General features: G+C 37.2%; 1 protein-coding gene across 18 annotated transcripts in view; it reads right to left on the bottom strand.

Moving 5' to 3' along the window:
• CADPS2 (calcium dependent secretion activator 2) overlaps positions 1-21,164 on the bottom strand; it is a 334,568-nt gene that overhangs the window by 207,409 nt on the left and 105,995 nt on the right. For all 18 annotated transcript variants that reach the window (XM_087934097.1, XM_087934094.1, XM_087934093.1 and 15 more), the window contains 3 exons: positions 9,682-9,762; positions 7,791-8,027; positions 1,662-1,783 (listed from right to left, as the gene is read on the bottom strand). In XM_087934097.1, the coding sequence (XP_087790223.1) occupies positions 1,662-1,783; positions 7,791-8,027; positions 9,682-9,762 (440 nt within the window). The remainder of the gene's footprint in view (positions 1-1,661; positions 1,784-7,790; positions 8,028-9,681; positions 9,763-21,164) is intronic.

Genomic DNA, 21,164 nt, shown 5'->3' on the forward strand with positions numbered 1-21,164 from the left:
AATCAGAAGCGCAATTAATTAATTTCCTGTGTGTCATCTTTGGAATGAGAGTTCCCTCCTGGAGTCCTTTTGTTTAGCGCATCCTCCAAAAATGAGCTGAAAGCAGCTCTAAGAGGAAGCCAACCACAAGTCCCGTAATCTTCAACAAAGACGTCTCTGAATTGAGTCGGATATTATGCAAATTATAACTCACTTATCGGGGGGGGGGGGACTTCAGGTTGAAGAAAGGTGTCACATAATAAATGTTATGATGATTCATTTATGGAATTTTAATTTTAAGCTATGTGTACAGGTTGAATCTCAGCCAAGCAAAGAAACGTCTGACTGAATGAATACATTTATGAAGATCTATCCAGCAGATCCAACAACGTAAAACAAAAACAAAAGGCAGAAAGAAAGAAAAATATTACACATGAAAACCACCCATTTCATATTCATTTATATTTTACCACACATCAGCTGTTAAAATTTAAGTCCCGAAGAGAGTACTTCCAGATTGAGATCAAAAAGAGTTCAAGGCAGCATACATTTAAACTGAAAACTTGTAGGCATAAAGATAGCTAAATAGGCAGACAGGATATTACAAATGAATTTATCAAACATTATCAAATAGATCAATAATGTTATCACCCAGCTAGGTGGAAGCACTTAGCTGACCTTGACTAATCTTGAAAAGACAAACAGGGTTGGCCTTAGTTTTTATTTGGAAAAGAGGCCACCAGAAAATCCCAGCTTGACTGGGAAATTGACAAAACTTACATATTACATATAATGTCTATAAAGTCACTGGGATTTGTAAGATTTTACTTATTTTATTCAAATAAGTACATTTGGGATTATGGCCTATTTAAGAAATGAAGAATAATCACAATAAATTATGATTCATCCACTTTATTATGTTTTTAGAGAATAAAAGCAAAGTGTAATTATAGAAGGAATGGCTAAACAAGATGTGTTTTGCTGTCCTGGCTTTTATGTAGTCATACATTGAGTGGAATGAAATAAAATAAATAAGGCAACCAACATTATTGACCTTCACCCTATAATGTTGCCTTCCTCTCATTCCTAGTCCGCGTATTGTAGAGTCTTAAGTATTTGTCAACTACAAACATTTTCAAATAGTATTTTCTCCTCCATTATTCTGACATCATCTAAGGGCATCTCCAGACTATGTCTAATCTGTTATACATTGTCACTAGTGTGACAAGTGTCTATAAAATAAGGGGCACTTATTGGCAATTTCAAGCTGGTGTGAGCATCAATGTCATCCATGCAGGGTTTGTGTGTCTGTGTCAAAAATATTAAGAGGGTTCTGCAGCAATATGACATAGACATGCACAAAAGAGGCAGGGTTTTGATAATTCTGCTAAGATAACCATCTCAATTTTATTCATCCTCCTCTAGATGCTGATGTTGGACATGTCTACTTCCCTCTGTTCTCCTATCAGGTCTTTTCTGCAACCTTCCTGCTGTGAAGAGATGTGCCAACCAGGCCACCAGTCTGTCAGTGATCCATTAGTTCTGCAAATGAGTGACTTTTGCTAACTTTTATCTCCATAAACATAAATCCAAATTTAGAGCAAATTTTCCCACAAGACTGAAGGGGTCCTTCTTATAAAAAATAAAGGGCGTGGGGAAACCACATCACTTGAAAATCTTACTGTGGTCTTGAAGCTTCAGCTTGGTCTGTCTGAAGTTTTTCTCCTCCTTCTACTTCCATGGTACAGTAAACAATACGGCTTGGAGCTAGAGACTTTAAGCCTTGAACTTCCATTATAACAATCTGTGTAAGAAAAAAACCCAGTAAATGTACATTGACATAACAGTTTGAAAGATATACTCAGCACACAGGAGGCAATGTTACCATTGACTAAAAATGCAGGTTATTCCTGCTTTATACAGTTCATTGATCATCTTGGTCCTTGCAACTTTGGTTTATCCTTTAAAATATGTTGATGGTTTTGCTATTAAACATTCTGGAAGGAAATGGATAAACGTTATAGCCTACAAGTATGTTTCATATTCATGCATACAGAGCAACAACCGTCATACTAAGCAACACACTGAATTTTAAAAATTCAAAAATCCTCTGTGTAGCAGCTGTGATAACTTATACTACATTAGGGTTATATTTGTCCCATCAGTAAATATACTGCAATGTATAATCAAATGATTATAATATTTTAGGATGTAAAATATCCTTACAATCTACATTGACTTTTTCCTGGTATGATTTGATATGACTATTATTAAGTGTTGTACCTGATGATTCTTGACTCTTGACAAATGTATCTTTTCTTTTATGTATACTGTGAGTATTTGCACCAACACAAATTCGTTATGTGCCCAATCACACTTGGCCAATAAAGAATTCTATTCTATTCTATTCTATTCTATTCTATTCTATTCTATTCTATTCTATTCTATTCTATTCTATTCACCAACAGAGTGCACTTGTGGATACTTTTGTGGATCATGACTCGTGACAACAAAGTTCCAAATGTACCCTTTTGAACAAGTATTATTCATTAGCAAGTGAGGGCCAATGCTGGGATAAATAAACAAATTGTTAAGTTTTGAATCCAAGAAAAACATACAAAGAAACTAGTAATATTTCAAGTATATTAAAAACTAGCAGGGTACCCGTGCTTCGCTATGAAACTATGTGATTGGGCTTAGTTTGAGGGGAGGAAAATAAGGAGAAAAAATCCTGCCTCTGCCCACCTGCATCCATTGGTATTCATTTGGCTAGCATCCTGTCAGTGTGTGAAAGAACCGAGGGCTGTTTGGAAACCAAAAGAGTATTTCCTGTGTGAGCAAGAAGAAGACAGCAAGGAGCCTGGGCGTGGCTTAGCTCAACTGTTCTGTACTAAAGCTGTTTGGTGCTGTGAAACTAAAATTGAAACTGAAACTCCTCTCCTTTGCTTGTGTTTTGCATTTGGGACAGATTTCTTTTCAGGTGGGGAGGGGGAGTAGAACTCCTTAGCATCAGAGCATGTTAATAATAATATACAAAATACTAATGCTCTGATGGTCATTTTGAAAAATCCTTTCTTAGTAAGCACCTAGAAGCCAAGAGGAAATACGTGCCAAATTTCAAGTTTGTAGGCTTTACAGTTCTGGAGATTTTATGATGATGCGTGAGTACTTTTTCACATATATATAGTATTATATATATATATATATATATATATATGTAGATCTTTGGTTGTTCGGGTTTTCTCCCGCGTAAGATTTGAAGTATCTAGGCAACGTTTCGATGAAGTCTCATTCATCATCTTCAGGCTTCTGTCTCCAGCTCTGTGCTTCTCAGAGTATAGACATATATATATATATGGATCTTTGGTTGTTCGGGTTTTCTCCCGCGTAAGATTCAATTTAAAAATACCAGAACTATTGCCAAAACCGAACACTTCAACAGCAGAATAATCAGAGAAGCCATAGAAATAGAAAAACGCCCACACAGCATGAACAAACGAGATGACACCTCCCGCCTACCAGCCATTTGGAAACCCGCCCTCATGAACAGACGAGTACCTAACATGAAGAATGACACCAGACCCACACCCATCAGAGCCACACAAGATGCCACCACCACACTCCCATATAGAAAACAGACTCACACCCACTCAGAAGATGAGACACGACCATGGACCAGAAGCTACACTGCAACCTCATCACTGCCCACTTCAAACCCCTCCGAGCCATACATGAAGCAGGCCCGACACCCACTATGGAGATGCAGCGCGACCTCGAACTCGAAGCCGGGCAGCAGGAAATCCAGCCAATCAGAACACGGCCAACCCCCAACCAATCAAAACACAGCCAGGCCCCCACCAATGAGAAGACACCCCCACCCAATTAGAACACAGCCAAGCCCCCATCCAATCAAGTCCCACCCCCACTGGCAGTTGGAAAGGAAAAAAAAAAAAGCAGCTGCAATTTCACATCACTCTGAAAAGCAAGAACCGAAGACAGAGGCCTGATGATGATGAATGAGACTTCATCGAAACGCGTTGCCTAGATACTTTGAATCTTACGCGGAGAAACCCGAACAACCAAAGATCCACATACAAATACCCGCGAGAACCTCAGAAAAACACACACACACACACACACACACACACACACACACACACACATATATATATATATATATATATATATATATATATATATATATATATATATATATAATACTGTATTTAGATCTAACCTGATACATAGCAACTAAGCATTAGTATAAACTCCTGCATACCCAACTATTGTAAGATGTACCTTGATTTGAGCATAAAACTGTGAACTTTCACATATTAAAATAACACTCAATTCAAGTGCAAATCTGAATTGATCCCAGCTCATTTGAAGATGCTTTGCCTGGATGTAGCTAGGGGAAACTTAATCCTTGATTGATAGCAGAATGCTGCTACAACCGGTGGTCAAAATTGCAAATTTCCATTTATTCATATTGCTGGGAAGAATTATGAACAAAGTTGAGCTACCATTGTCATGTCCAACCAGAGGCACATAAAAATATTTTCACATCATTAAACCCAGGATGTTAAAGGCCCTTCATATCAAAATCTAATTGCTCAAAGTTTCACTTCTGGGTTGAATGTAACAAATGGGTATTGAAATGTAAGCTACATGCTGCCTTAGTGGCTTGCCACTTCAGAAATTGAAATTATTGTCTTGAAGATAACAAATGAAATTATGACTGTGAAGGTGATTGTTCCTCTTCTTTAAACTTTAATCAATGTCATCATGCTATTGGAAAACCATTATTTTCTTGATTACAGAAATGTGCATTATGACCAGGTTAACTTTCAGAGAGATTTCCCTGATTGAAAATTGGCACAGTATCATTTCGGTTTCCTATGAAATGGGAAGAAAAGGAGACACTTTGGAAAATGTTTTTTTCAAGGAAACACTTTTTTCATGCAGTTTTTCAAAAATCTCAAGAAAATTTAATTCACTTACTACATAATTGAGCAATTTCTGTATACTTTGAAATTAATTAATGAATCTAAACTAAAACTCAACTTCAGGGATTAGGAAAGAAAATAGTTCAATAGATATCAACAATTTGGAAAATACTGGCTTAAAATGACTCCTTGGCTGCACAAATAGACAAATAATAATATTTAAAAAAACAACTCTGGCTTTCCTATTTATCACAAACAAGCAGATCTATTCAACCTTCTTTTTCTATTTTTTAAAAAGATAATCCTATGATCTCTCTCTCTCTCTCTCTCTCTACACATATACATGCACACAAAAGCATGTATGCAAATTTACATACATACCAATTCTCTATGCTCTCTCAGATCTAAACAGTTAGGAGCAAAACACATAAAAGAGGAGAGCCCTGATAACTTTTCAGCCATTTTGATTCCGAGTAATTCACCTTGTCACACTACTAGATTGTGAAGCTATGTGGGTACCCTTAGAGTGATGCCAATGTCTGCCCAAGACATATGGTGTTATCTTCCTTATGAAACATTCCAGACTGAATTCCATTCTTGACTGAACATCACTTTTAATATCTGCAGCTGTTAGCTTCCAACACCATTTACTTTGATTCACAAATAGATTGTGAATCTATTTCAGATTTATGAACTGTAGAACAGTTCATTTTTGCAGCATAATATAGAAGTACTCAAGAAAAGGGCATGAGAATTTGGCCCAGAAGATCTGTTTACTCAAACTGCCAACAGAGTGACAAAAGAGATAATCACTTTATCAAACTAAATCCCATTACTACAAATAATCTTGGTTCCTCTTAAAAAAAACAGCCATTCCTGCTGGAGTTGGAGCTAGTAGCCTCCTCTTTGCTTTCATCAGTAGTGATTTTGTTCTCTTGAAAAGTGCACTGGAGGTGACAAGTCGGAAAACAAAAGAAATATTTGCTGAATTTTTTTCTCACGTTAACAGAAGAAAGCAACTTTGCACTTGTATTATCTTTGAACGAAAAGTAAAGCATAATGAAAATACTATAATATAATATATATGTAATACTTCAGCAAACATATCAAGAATTTAGATCAGGAATATGAAAAGATTAAAAGGTAGAGCATGGTACATATTACAGACATCTGGGGCAGTTATTTAAGCCTTTTTTTTAAAGGGCAGGGGGTGAAGAACTGAGAAATCACATTCGGTTAAAGAAAGGCCAGCATTAAAGCAAGAATCTAGAGATCCTAGATTTTAAACTGAAATGCAAATCCAGAGAAGGTTGTTTTACTACACAGAATTGTACTGGTCTTCAGAAGCATTTTCAGCATTCAGAAGTGCATTGTTAAGACAGGAGTAATTTTCTTTTCACTTCCTCTGAATCCCAAAATCAAGAGATGTGTAAGAGAAGAAATGGTCACAATAATAAACAAAATTGTGCATCCCTGAACAATAGGAGGAGGATTTAGTTTTGTTTTCATGCTAATGTACTAATGTTCCATACTTATTATATCTACCCAGACACTCTAGTGGCAATCTGAAGAGCTGTTATTTCTGAATAGGCCCTAAGATAATAGATAATAAAAAGAAGCAAAGTGAAACAATTTAAACAAAATTCAACATCTGGTCCAACAATCTTCATCACTTTTCCCTTGTGTTAAGATAATTACTGTGCCTTAGAAAATGTTAACATGACTTCAACATAAAGGATGATCTATTCAAATGAGATTAACCTGACATTAATGACACTAAGTATGCATACTTCCTTTTCTAATCACTTTTGCAAATTGCTTTTAAATTCCCTTTCAGCTATTAGGGACCTTTGGATAGACATGCTTTACAGAATCAGGTGAATTTTCTTCAAATGCCTAGCAAAGGGAACTGTAGCTACAAGAACTGGAAAAATAATTGGAGGGAAATAAACAGAAACAGTGATTAAAACTTTGGTTTTAGAAAGTTGCAAGCAGACTAAGAGTCCAGATAAATTTGAAATATGATTTTGGAATTAATTATACATAATCCTTCTCATGGAAAAATGCTTTTCCTTTGATACCTTTTTTTTTAAATAAGACAAGACTTTAAAAATCGGACATTGGAAAAAAAATCTAGGGGATTGAAAATGAAATGGAAAGAACTCAGGTTTTAGGACATTATTTGAAGGGAGTAAAGATCAAGATAGTTAAAAAGTAAAAAAGAAGGAATATAAAACTGGTTGATTTGAACCAGATTAAAATAGATATATTGTTGTCTCTGGTAATACTTAATAGACTTTTGCTGACATCAGGACTGAAATGATAACGCTTTGTGCGTTTGTTTATAAATAAGAAACAGGATAGGGGAGAAAGATTATTTATTGTATTTTAAGAGGAAATGAAAAGTTATTAAACTTGTTTATACTTATAATAAAGAAGGAAGTCATTTCCTTATATATTTTTCTTTTCTTTATTTTTTATTTATTCTATATTCTTCCTTCCTTCCTACTTTTTCTTTTCTTTTTCTTTTCTGCACCTTCTCCCCATCTTTTTTCAATTTATCAGTTTGTATAGTTTTTTTTTTTTTTTGCTGTTAGAATCGTAACCTTTAATAAAATTATTAAAACGAGATCAATAGCAGTGAAGATTTTAGCAGATCTGCAGCTTACAACCCTTCAAATATTCTTCTAGGAAGCATTCTGTAGGTAAAATATCCAACTGAATTGCTGGAAGATAATTCAAACTACTAGATAAACAGCACACCTTTAGGGATTTTTAAAGGAACCATAATAAACAACAAGTCCAAGGAGTTAGGGATATTCCTAAGTAATTTAAATGGCAACGTTATATGATAAATATGCTTACCTCTAATGTGAATGAGAGCACCACATCTGATTTTGACAGTTGAACCTCATTTTCATCTCCTATGTCCAAGAAAGCAGAATTCTGTGATCGCTTTAACTTCTGTAATTTAAATTCTGGTCCACCTTTAGACACCGGTAGACTTTCCAAATTTGCCATCAGCAAATTCACTGAAGACCGTAGTTCTTCTATATACATGTGGTCCATTTCTTTTGCTATAAACTCTGGACATTTTCTTTCCTTGAAAATATTTTTGAAAGTTCAGTGTCACTTTAGGTTCTAAACTCCTAGACAGATAAACACAACCCTGATTAATTGGTATCTTGTTTAATGTAAATATAAAATGTAGCCTTTAGATTATTAACCTGAAAAACTACAGAAGCCATTTTAAAGTGTCAATTAGATACTAAGAAACAATGTATCCCGAATAATGCAATTCAATTTGGAAATGTTCACAAAATAGAAAAGGATTGTAAGAAATAAAAATAAAAACATTCTGATAATAAATTTGGAGTAATGCAAGATGACAGATCATCATTTATGCTCAAATCTAGTAGTAAAATTCAAAATTTTAAAGTACTTCTTCAGAAAGGAAAGGAATGACTGGATACTGAATCATTCTGCTTTTGTGGCACTTTTTAATACCAGCATTTTACTCTACAACTCACCAGTACTTAAAATATTCTCCATTACATACAACAGTCAAAATATTTCTCTTCTCCTAGTTGTTCCTGGGTCATATAACAATAATAAATCATAAAATAATCAAACTGATCTTATTTCCGGGGTTATCTGTTGGAAAATGGATGACAACCATTTATGCCTGCAATTCTTCCCCCAATTTCTTGATATGGCATGATAAATTTTGCCATGAAATCTGATGCAACAGAGTCCAGTTAACAGTCTAGCTGTTAACTACTTCAGTTCAGTTCAAGAGAAGCCCAAGCAATGTTGAAAAATCAAATAGGTTAGCATATTCTGGATTATCTGGTGTTGTATCATCCTACATAGAAATATTTCATTAAAAAATTCCAGTGACTCATATAGTACCAATGGCCCATCTTAATCCACAAAGATATCTTAGTGTCTCCATTATCTAAAGTAGGGCTAATTCTACGTATTCTCTGGAACTCTTCAGACTGTGCAATGCTTATATCTCTTTTAACAATACCAATAGCACTTAGACTTATACACCACTTTACAGTGCTTTACAGTCCCCTCTAAGTGGTTTACAGAGTCAGTATACTGCCCCCAACAATCTAGGTTCTCATTTTACCGACCTTGGAAGGATGGAAAGCTCTCAACCTTGAGCCAACCAGGATCGAATTCCTGGTGGTGAGTAGACTTAGCCTGCAATAATGCATTCTAATGACTGCATCACCATGGCTTTTTTCTTTCTGCATTTATGTGTGCATGACACTTGGCATATGATGTCAACTAAAATTATCACTTCCAAATTATACCTAGCAGTGGTGGCCTTTCCAATAGACCACTATTCTATTCATTTAGCTGACTATAGAAGAACTTGAAGGTTGGCTTTTCACCTGTTTTGCCCTCACTATGTCCTCCTTTCTCCTTGAATGCCACGTGTTTTGATTGGCAAACCTGAAAGCAGAGATTGTCAAACAATTTTTGATAAGCTCAGTTTACCAGTTACAAAAATATGCCATCTCTTAACAAGACTCACAGCCACGAGTAGTCATTCCTCAGAAAATAAGGCCTATCCAAATGAACTGAAAAGGCGAGATGAGAAGGACAAATGCAAGAAAATGCTGTTAGAAATCCATGTAGTTTGTTCCACTGGCTGCAATGGAACTTTTTCTCTCTCTAAATAATCAGCTTCAAACCTATTTAGGAAAAGTTCTACTTCTCAAAAATAGAAATTCAAACTTACTTTTGCCATTTGATCAGCCATTTGGAGGCGCCCATCAAGCTCTCGTCTGATCTGGGCAGCTTGCTCATCTGCATTGTCCAGCTTGCATGAAAAATACAGGAAAAAAAGGGGGAAGGGAAATATTCACAATATTAAAAATGAAATATTAAACAAATACAACTTATCTGACATTTGCATAAATAAAACAAATGACAGAAAATAATAACAGGATAATATCATTCTGGTTTGTTTTGCTTAAATCTGGTAATCTTATTACATGATTTATGGCTATGGTAAATAATACAAAACAGAGTTTAATGAAAAAGGGCATAAAATATGGATTTCCATATAGGGCATAAAATTTCCATAAAATATGGAAATTTTTATCCTGCATTAAAAGCATCCTTACAAATTCTACAATGAAAAAAATCCAATTTACATAGAAAATACCGAATCCTTCGATCTAAACCAAAGAAACACAAACACACATACACACAAAAAGGGGCAATGGCTTGGGAGGTGATACCAAGGCAGTATGGCAGAGAAGGCAGGGCATGTGACAGCTCTCAGGGTGAAGTTTGTAGTTGTGGAGACGATGCAAGGCCTCATGGAGGTCTTCTCTCTTTCCTACCGTTTAAATGTCTAGGAAAGTATTCTTGAGAAGGCATCCAATATTTAGATTCATGAATATGTTGATGACACCCAACTACCACCAAGTCAGGCTGTAGGAGAGTTACTGTTGATAGCTTAGGCCACTACCTGGAGGAGAATCTGAACCTGAAGCGAAATAACATGGAAGTAATGTCTGCATACTGAAGTTCTTTATGTTATATCATGGGCCTTGTACTGGTTGCAGTTGTTTTACAAGTCTAATTTTAATGAGACCACTTATCCAGCCTGAGTGAACTTGACCTATTAGTTGATTCAGAGGGAAAGCACTTCCCAGAAGTGGGAAGCTGAAATTGTGCTTTTTCACAAACAGTGCTAATCCGAGTGTCCTCACAGACATCCAATTGCTCCTCTCCTTGACAGCATTCAGGAGGATGCTGAAAATCACACTGATCTAGACAGCATTCCATTTAACTAGAGCAGCAAGTTTTTACCATTAAATCTTACCTTATTTTTATTTCCTCCAGCTATTGTATCACAATTTATTTTGACGACCATTTGTTTTAGCTTTCTTCTAAAAAATTACTTTATTTTAAGACCTATCATGGACGTGCAGTTTAACTATTTGCATGATTTAGTCACTATAGTCTGTAAATGTACAGGTAATTCTTGACTTACGACCATAATTGGAACCAGACTTTCTATCACTAATTGAGGCAGTTGTTAAAAATGAGTTGCGCCTGATTTTATGACCCTTTTTTGTTGCAGTTGCTAAGTGAATCACATGATTATTAAGCAAATCTGGCTTTCTCCACTGATTTTGCTAGTTGGAAGTTGGCTGGGAAAGTCGCAAATGACAATCACAGACCGCGGGATATTGCGACCAACATAAACGCATGCCAGATATCATGCTCCCAAAGGCTTTAAGAAGCTCGGGGCAGTAAGAAAAGGGAGCTGGCCCGCTGAACCTCTCATGCCCTCCCTGGGGGTCAGGCTCGGAGAAAGCCCTTGCGCCAAAGACGCTTACTCATCAGCTGTTTTCCCCCCATGTCTCTCTTTCTCTCTCTCTCTGAAAGCTGTGGCTTCCTCAGAAAGCAAGCTCTCTGTGGGGCTCTTCACTACTCCTTTTATTTCTTGCTGACACCCGAGATAGGGGAAAGGTACACAGGGCTACAATGTTCCCCAAGAACTGTTTATATATAAAAAAGTGTCCCTTGACAAATTGTTCCAAATAACTGGCAAGAGGCATCTTTGACCTTGTCCTTCTCAGCTGATCTTGGGTCAACTGTTCCAACAAGGTAATAAACACCAAGCAAGTCCTTCAGTCTGGCAAAATGGTCTTTTATTCTTTTGCAGTCAGGGACGTCAAGAAGCAACATAGAAACAAATTCAAAGTCAGCTCTGAGTATTTACTAGCTCAGAGATGTATTTATCCAATATGTGTAATTAACTCCCTGCAATATCTGGAGTTGTCCCGACAAGCCAACAACCTTATCATTATGCTTACCTACTATCAATCCCCCATCCCAGATCATTATGCTTATATCTTATCAATCCCCCATTGTATTATCATCAATCCTTCACCATCTAACGCACACCATGATCCATAATATTTCCACCATCCTTCCACCAGTGAGATTTGTTTGTGCTGTCGTCAGCCCAGTAATCTGCTTTCTTTCTCTTCTCAACTATCCAACATTCTTGTCAATGACGGGCTTGTAATTCATCGCGGTTACTTCAGGCGCCGCTCTGGCAATGTCATCCGTGTGAGTGCAATCCAATACAAGCCACATTGATTGGTTAAACACTCCTCTGGTTGGCAACGTGTCAAACACATCGAGATGGAGTCATCCCCCCCCGTCGACGCACACGCACAACCCGAACTCAACAGGCACTGATGTGCCGCACGCCACTCCGACTGAATAGCGACCCGAACCTAACAGTACAGCATGCCACTGATGTGTCATGCTTCATTCTGACTGGAGCGCGACAGTCTTCTGCATTCTTCAGCAGATAAAAATGTCCCTTGGTCATCATTTAGTAGTTATTAAAACACTAATTAACATACAGAGTCCCAACCTTTGCTGCCGACTTTGTTCATGGTTTTCTCATCCCACTTTTTAGACAATTGTTTTCCAGTGAAAAAGATAAATACAGGTGTGGTGGTTATATACAAATTAAAACAAAGACATGCAAAAATGCTTCAGTGAAAAGGGAAAATGAGTAGAAAGACCAGTTCTTCAAGGTCAGAACATATTTATAAGCTATAAACAGGCTTTAAATGCAGTTTGATCCAACTGAACTTTACCCTGTTTAATAGGGATTGAAACTCTATTTTTTTAAACTGAAGGATGGGGCTGACTTTCTCTAACATCTATATCTCCTATATCTATGGTCTTAGGGCAACAGTGTCCTGAGTATTCTTTCAGATAAAAGGCAGAAAGCACCTGTAGTTATGGCTTCTCAGACCAATGGGTTGATTTCCCCACTAGGATGATTAATTCTGAAGAAATAGCACAATTTTCCTGGAGTGCTAAATCATATTTAGAAAACCGTATTTTCTAAATATCTGCTAAAAGATCAGATAATATTTCCCCTACCTTCTACATCTACTGCCTCTTTTTCCCCCAATTCATTTCAGTCTATTTTCCTACAACTTCATAACATCCTTTCCGTTCATTGCCTTTCAGATGTTTTTAAGAATAATTCCCAAAATACTGCAACCAAACTATAAATACATATATTTCGTTGCTATTTTTGCCCTTAGGAATAAAAAGGTTTTGAAACACTGCATCAGTAATTTTTGTAACATACACTACAGAATCTCACATAAGTCTGTGCAAACTTTAAAAATAATTTAGGGAAATTGATACTGTCCCATCCTGTTATTAGTCGATGAAAAGAATTAAGAGATTGAATTGGAAACCAGAGGGAAGATCAAGCTTTGCCTCAAATACCTGTTCTTTTAAGTGTTAAAATTGGTCAGGCAAATGGTCAGGATAATGCCATCCGACCTTATTTTAGTATCAATACTGTTGACTTCTCTTCATTTTGATTTGTATGGTGATTTTACATGTGGAACTAGAACAGGGATATCAAACTCAAGGCCTATGAGCCAGATCTGGTCCATGGGGTGCTTAGATCTGGGCCGTGGGGCCAGCCAGGAAACCGCAAAGGACTGGCCCGCGGTGCCTCTGTCAGTGAAAATGGAGCTCGGGAAGGGCACGTGCGATGGCCTCCTCCAGCCCTCTGCCAGTGAAGACAGTGCGTGTGAAGGCCACACATGGCCCCCTGAGCTCTATTTTTGCTGGCAGAGGGCTAGAAAAACAAAACAAAAACAAAAAAAAGAGGAGAAATGTTTCCCGTTTTGCATTTGGGCATGCAAGGAGGGATAGGAAAGGGGGAACGGGAAAGAGGAAAGACAAAAAAAGGAAAGATGGGAAGAGAGCAAGGAAGGGAAAATAAGGAAAGAGGGGAAGGAAGAAGGAAGGAGAAGGAAGAGAGAAGGAAGGGAAAATAAGGAAAGAGGGGAAGGAAGAAGAAAGGAGAAGGAAGAGAGAAGGAAGGAAAAATAAGGAAAGAGGGGAAGGAAGAAGAAAGGAGAAGGAAGAGAGAAGGAAGGAAAAATAAGGAAAGAGGGGAAGGAAGAAGAAAGGAGAAGGAAAGGAAGAGAGAAGGAAGGGAAAATAAGGAAAGAAGGGAAGGAAGAAGAAAGGAGAAGGAAGAGAGAGAAGGAAGGAAAATAAGGAAAGAGGAGAGAGAGGAAGGAAGGAAGAGGGGAAGGAAGAAGAGAAGGGAGAGAGAAGGAAGGAAAATAAGGAAAGAGGGGCAGGAAGAAGAAAGGAGAAGGAAGAGAGAAGGAAGGAAAAAATAAGGAAAAGAGGGAAGGAAGAAGAAGGAGGAAGGAAGGAAGAAGAAGGAAGGAAGGAAAAATAAGGAAAGAGGGGAAGGAAGAAGAAAGGAGAAGGAAGAAAGAAGGAAGGAAGGAGATTATAACGAGAATGAGGGTCTCGGGGAAGTCCTGCCATAGCACTTGGCCACCATAGGTGCCCCCAACACGAGTGACAACGAGCTGGCCATATTCTTAAAATATTAGAATCACTGTCAATGACTCAAGTGGAAGTCTCGCCAATCTCATCATGAAATTAAGTTAAACACATCTATTCTTGCCCTTCCAGATTTCATTTTAACATGAATTTCAGTAGTGTCCTTTAGAGTATTCTGTGTGATGTCAGCGTGAGATAATTTTTACTATTAAAATAATACGAAAAGGTAAGACTTTTACATAAAACCTGGAACGAACCGAACAGACCAACCATTGTTATAGCATATTCAAATATCATGTAAAACAGTTCACAGTTTTACATAGTAAAATTCAGTATAATGAGATTCAGCGTATTTCACAAGTTGACGTGATTCTCTCTGGGGAAGAGATCAAAAACTTCTAGATTAGCGGCTGTCCAAACTGTACCATTTTAACCATAATTCATGAAAACGAGGCAACTTTATCAATTGTATTTTGAGGTAGTAAGGATTCTTTGAATTAAGAATGACATGGTAAATTACAATGAACTAAAAATGAAAACAAAATTTCTATGTTTTATGCAGGTCCCTGAGTAGAAGGGAAGAATCTGGGGAAGCTACGCTGAATGGTTTAGCATTACATCTCAAACCAACCAATCCTGAGCAGGAAGCACAACAAAAAAAGGCAACCCAACATTTATTCCCTAAGAATCCCACAGAGGAATGTTAATATTCTGAAGCAGCTCTTTTATCTTTACACATTGGCCATAGATTGTTTACATCCATTTCCACGACTGAAGCACATAAGTAGGTGAACAGCCCCCCAAAGTACAATTGTGACAAACATTACATTAGCCTAGTCTATTGCACTCTTGCCACTGGTGGAGTGCCTGGCTGTACAAATTTAATTAAACCAACCATGGCAATGAAACTAATACAGTTTAATCTGTTAAAATCCAAAATAATGGAAAACAGGGTGAATAATCTCTTCTCAAAATGAGAACCAGCAAATTAGTTTCTTCCAACATAAAAGTTAAAAGTTGTAATGGACTCTTCAATTTACTTTTCTAGGCAAAGTAGGCAAGCACAATGCAAAGTTGTACGTTAAGAGTTTGCAAGATTGAAGGGGAGGATTTTTTTGCAGTTTACTGCAAGGAGTGTCAAAGTATCTGCAGCAGAAGTGGTATTCAGCAGGTTCTGACCAGTTCTGAAGAATTGGTAGTGGAGATTTTGAGTAGTTCAGAGAACCGGTCAATCCCACCTCTGACTGGCCCAGCTCCCATCTATTTTCTACCTCCCGAGTCCCAGCTGATCGGCTGGGTCTTCTTTTGTTGCCCTGCACAGGAAAACAGAGCTGGAAAGCAGGTTAGTAGGAGGGGGAGGGAATTGGGATTTTGCAGTATCCTTCCCCTGCCATACCCACCAAGCCATACCGACCAAGCCATGCCCACCAAGCCATGCCCATCAAGCCACGCCCACAGAACCGGTAATAAAAAAAAAATGAATCCCACCACTGATCCACAATGTGAAATTAAGATAGCATTTTATTACTTCCATCAACAAAAGGTTCTCAGATATGTAATATTTTATAGATCCAACTTATGCCTAAACCAATTAATATAAACAATAAACCATGCTCATTCATAACTGCTGATGGTTAGAGAGTTAATGAGTAACCAATGTGTACTAATCAATCCTAAAACTACGCTTTTATTCTAGCAATTTTTATCAGTTCATCTTAAAACTAAAAAGGAATCAAGCAGAGTTATATACAAAACCGAGGTGGCAATACATCTGAAATTGTGAAGACTGGCAAATTGCAGCAAGCTTGTCTTTGGTGACTGACAAGTGCCTTGCTATGCAGGTTTTTAACAGCACAGTGAGAGCAGGCTTCTCCATATGGAAACTCTATTGTGACCAATTGTTCTCAACAGAGGTAGTTGCAACAATCTGTAGTTTTAATGTTTGCAATCTGCAATTTTAATGTTTGCACACGTTGACCTTAACAGAGCTTTCACATGGGTATCCGTTAGACTAGGAAGTTCATATTTGATTTAATAAAGGATATGTTTGCATCTCCTGTCTCCAAAAGAAAGTATTCATGATGTTTTAAGTAATGAAAAACATTCTTTAAAAATAGGACCGGCATAGGAACTAAAAATGAACATAAGACAATGTGTACCTTTTCTGTATGAAAGTAATCTTTAAAGGAACCCATTGTGTTGAATGCTGAATGGAATAATTAGAGATCAATGTTCTTATGGAATTGTCCCCAAATTCAAATAAAAACATTTTGCTCCTGGTTATTTATTGATCAGAAACGATGAAAAGGAAAGGTTGAGAAGTCAAGAAAAACAGATTCTTAGTGCCTGGTTGCTATATCCCTCCCAGGCATAAGATAAAAAGAGCATGAAAGGAGGAGGGGATTACTTCTGACAATTCAGAATTCATTTTCTTCCCATAATGATTTCAAGGAAGTGTTCCTTTCTTTCACCAGGCTGGACAACTAACAATTAGGAAGGCAGAACCATTTTCTTACTTAGAAATGATGTGACTGAGATTCATTATGTCTAGTTTATTTATTTTTTATTTTTGTCAATTGCTTACAAGATAATAGGTATAAGTAAAAACATAGTTATGAATACATGGATACTTATAAGAAAAATCAAAAATAAAAATGAAAGAAACAATAGGACAAGGACGGTAGGCACGTTGGTGCGCTTATGCACGCCCCCTACAGACCTCTTAGGAAAGGGGTCAATAGTAGAGAGTCTACGGTTAAAATTTTTGCGGTTTGGGGAAGAAACCACACAGTCAGGTAGAGTATTCCAGACATTGACCACTCTGTTGCTGAAGTCGTATTTCCTGCAATCAAGTTTGGTACCATTAACCTTGAGTTTGTATCTATTGTTTGCTCGTGTGTTGTTATGGTTGAAGCTGAAGTATTCCTTGACAGGTAGGACATTGCAAGATGCATCCAGCCCACTGCCTCAAGTGGACGCCTCTGATCTAGGTTTACCTTTCTCAATTAAAGCAAATGAAACTAGAGTGGAAGTCATTCTTTAGGATATGTTTGTTGATTGTTTTAAAAAAGAGGATGTCATGACCCAGTCAGAATCTGATTCCAAGGGGGAGGCCGAGCAGCTGACAGGGAGTGGAAGTGTGGCTCTGTTGGCTGTGGAAAAAAATGTGGGAAGGGCAAAGTCCGTCTAGGCAGAGCGGGGAAGAGGTAGATCAAGACAGAGGAAATTCAGAGGAAGACTCAGGGCAACCCCCTCTTCATCCTAGGGCATGCAGGGAAAAACGGAGAAGGGAGCAACCTGAGTTGTGTGGCTTATGGGGGAGGAAAGGGCCCTGATTCCCTTCATTAGCTGCAGCTGGGAACACAGTGTTTAAAAAGGAAGCTACGCACAGCAAAGTTGTTGGAAGCAAATAGTTATTGTTGAGGCTTATCTGGGTTCCTGGTGTCTTCCCAACTGTGTGTGCTTTGTTGGCCTTTCAAGTCTGCAATTCCTTATCCTGCCCTGTCCAGTTAATTGCTGCAGCGTCATGGATATTTATTTACATTTTGTATGTACTTGGTTTTCGGACTGAATTTTCTCCACTTAAGACTGTTCTTAGGAGAGTTTTTTTCTCCAGCCGAAGGTAACCTGGACACTGGGGGCAAAGTTGGAGGTATTAAAGGGACTCTTCTTACTTATGTGACTGTGTTGCCTTTATGCCATGCCCCAAGTCATCACAGAGGAGTTGGTAATTCATATACCGTGATGGAACAAAAAAAAAAATCACACAGGCTTGATTGCAGATAAAGCGGACTGAGATTTCGTTTCTCCTAAATGCATTCATCTACTTATTTTTTAAAGAAAGATTCTGGGTGCCAACTAATAGTTTCTACCTGCCTTTCATGCTTCTCTTTGATTATCAACATCTTTCTAACATGCTGGAAATAATGTTGGTCATGATGGTGTTAATACTATGTTTTTCTTCCTGAGCCAAGGTATTAGATTCCACAAGATTCGAATGGTTTATATGGTTACTATCAGGGGTGGGATTCTACCAGTTCATACCTATTCTCTAGAACAAGTTGTTAACATTCTAAGCAGTTCGGAGAACCAGTTGTTAGAAGAAATTACTGGCCTAATCCTGTAAGGAAGGCAGGAAGGAAACATTCTGGTGTTGCTTACAGAAACTGCCTCTCTGTTAACCCTTATAACATTCTAGACTTCCTGTCTCAGGAACTTCTCTGGAGTTTTTTCCCCCTCCTTTGCTGGTACTTTGCTTGTGTGGAGTGACCATTCAAAGTTACAATGGCACTGAAAAAAGTGACTATGACCATTTTTCACACTTACAACTGTTGCAGCATCCTCACAGTCATGAGGCCAGGCAAGGAGATGAGTACCTCGATGTGAGTGATATTGAGTTGGCCACGCCCAGCCAATAACATGACCATCAAGCCATGCCCTCCAACTAAGCCACACTCACAGAACTGGTTGTTAAAAAATTTGAGTCCCACCCCTGGTTACTACTGGTCAAAAATGAAACACTGGGATGCCAGTTGGAATAAATTGCATTTTTCTGCCAGATACCTCTTTAAGGAATCTATTACTTCAGTCACTAACTCTTCAGAAAAATCTCTCCAGTCTGTTGACTTGATCACAGTCAGTTGTGACCAGAATGTGAAGAAATTATGTTTTTATGACAATACCGCACATCTCCTATAACTAGGAAAGGTGCCTGTCAAATACATTTTGGCTTTTTATATATTTTTTAAAAATCAAATTTGGAATACGTATGTCTACTCCATTAGTAAGGTAAGGGTAGCATATAAGGCAGCATGATTTTACTTAATTCTAATTTCATTCAGCTTTCTTGCAGCAGCTTCTTGAAGCAATCACATAATAATTTCTTGAACCTGATATAAATGTCCTGCATTTCTCAGTCAGTGTCAATTTAAAATTTAAAAGTCTGGAATACTCAGTATTTTCCCATCAATCCAAAGCAAAAACTATGATTTATACCAATTTTTAATCAAAAATAGGATATGTCCCTAAGTATATAGTTTTAATTGAGTGTTTCCTTCAATTGTGTAAAGTATAATCTTTATTAAAGGCAGGCTAGGAGTAAGAGGAAAACCTATGCATATAGTGATAATTTATTTTTTGAGCCTCCAAGGGTTCTAAAGTAATAAGGTGAGGTCACACAGTGATGATCCTTGGAGGCATAAGGCCACTAGATTTTAATTTATTTTCATTATTGCTTTTCTTAAAAAGGTGGGAAATAATTCAGCACTGCCAATTGTCAGTGGTGTGACCACAGAAGACTCTAAAGACTTGTGAGGGAACCTCAGTTTTTCAAATATTCACATACACACATATAAACACTAATAATGTTCATAATTGCCAACTTGAACTAATAATCCTCCTCTTGAAAATAAGGTTTGCATGTTCATTTGTAAACATTCTGCTTAAAAAATCATGCATAACTATAAATGACCAAATAATGGATCTAACAATGAACATCCCTTAGTAACCAATGACTGAGAATTTCTAGGAACATAATATGAATCACATCACATCGCTGAAGGATGTTCTAATGCCACACCAGTTTGTGAAACATCCAAGAACAGCCATTCTTATAACTTAAGTGCTTTATTTTGTCAGAGATAAATAGCTTTGCAGACTAAGGCTTTTTCACCCTATGAGTCTTCAGCATATAGAAGAAGAAAATTAAATTTTCACCGAACAAAAATTGAACCAGACAATCTAATTCCTTTCTTGAAAGACCTATTCTACAATTTATCTTTGGGAACTGTAGAATTTTTGTCACAAGACATTCCCATAGCAATATGTAGGTATCATCAATACAAAACAATTTATTCCAAAATTGGCAAGCTTGATCAGAATATGGGCATAATACAAAAAAGCTGACTTCAGATTCAAGCTAAATAATTGCACTAAAAAAAAACATGTGGCTAGGTTGTAAAAAGTTATTTTTTTAAGAAAAAGAGAAGATGAAATCTCTAAAAAGCAGTAGCATTCTTATTAAAAATCGACCTTTTATTCACCAACCTCCCAGGAAGCATGAATAAAATGTGATGTGAAGAGAATTTCTCCTGATACTGCTACATTGGGAACTCATATTTTTAGAATTTTTTAAAAAAATCTATTCAGACTACATGCATTTAACAGCACGCACAGGAGTTAGGTTCATATTTTTTTAGAAAAAAAGCTGCTGCTCAAAAAGAGCAAAGCAGTTATTTCAGAAAGCACAAGATGGAATTGCATGATACTCAATTACAGACAGAAACAGCATGTGCCTTCATTCCTTTTGACACTTGGCAAATTTCATATTGTGCATGGGCATCTGAGAAGTCAATATTTGGTTTTAGCTAGCCAAACACATTTGCAAGCAGATTGTCTTGGAGGAACACACAGATTTACACAATCAAAATAAAGTCAGGTAGGAGGCAGGTAAGTAAACACACTACTCTTTTGCAGAGATGAGTCATACAAAGTTTGGGGACTGATGAATCTGGGCATCTTTTAACCAAACATTTTCAGGTAAAATAATTGTAGCATCATTTCCCCAAATGATTAGAATCCTTGAGTCATTAGCTTATATTTATTTTCTTTGCATCTGGCTTGTTTTCATAATGGGGACTATCTGTTTAGGCAGAAAAACCTAACTAGAGTGTCGTACTACAAGTGGTCCTCAACTTGCAACCACAATTAATCTCAAAATTTCTGTTGCTAATGGTTAATGAGTTGTGCGTTCATTTTATGACCCTTTTTTTTGCCATAGTTGTTAACTGAATCACTGCAGTTGTTAAGCAATTATGTAATTATTAAGCAAATCTGGCTTCCCCCACTGAT

Source organism: Pseudonaja textilis, chromosome 5, assembly GCF_049901715.1.
Source record: "Pseudonaja textilis isolate UNSWEBS1 chromosome 5, rPseTex1.2, whole genome shotgun sequence".
NCBI lineage: Eukaryota > Metazoa > Chordata > Lepidosauria > Squamata > Elapidae > Pseudonaja > Pseudonaja textilis.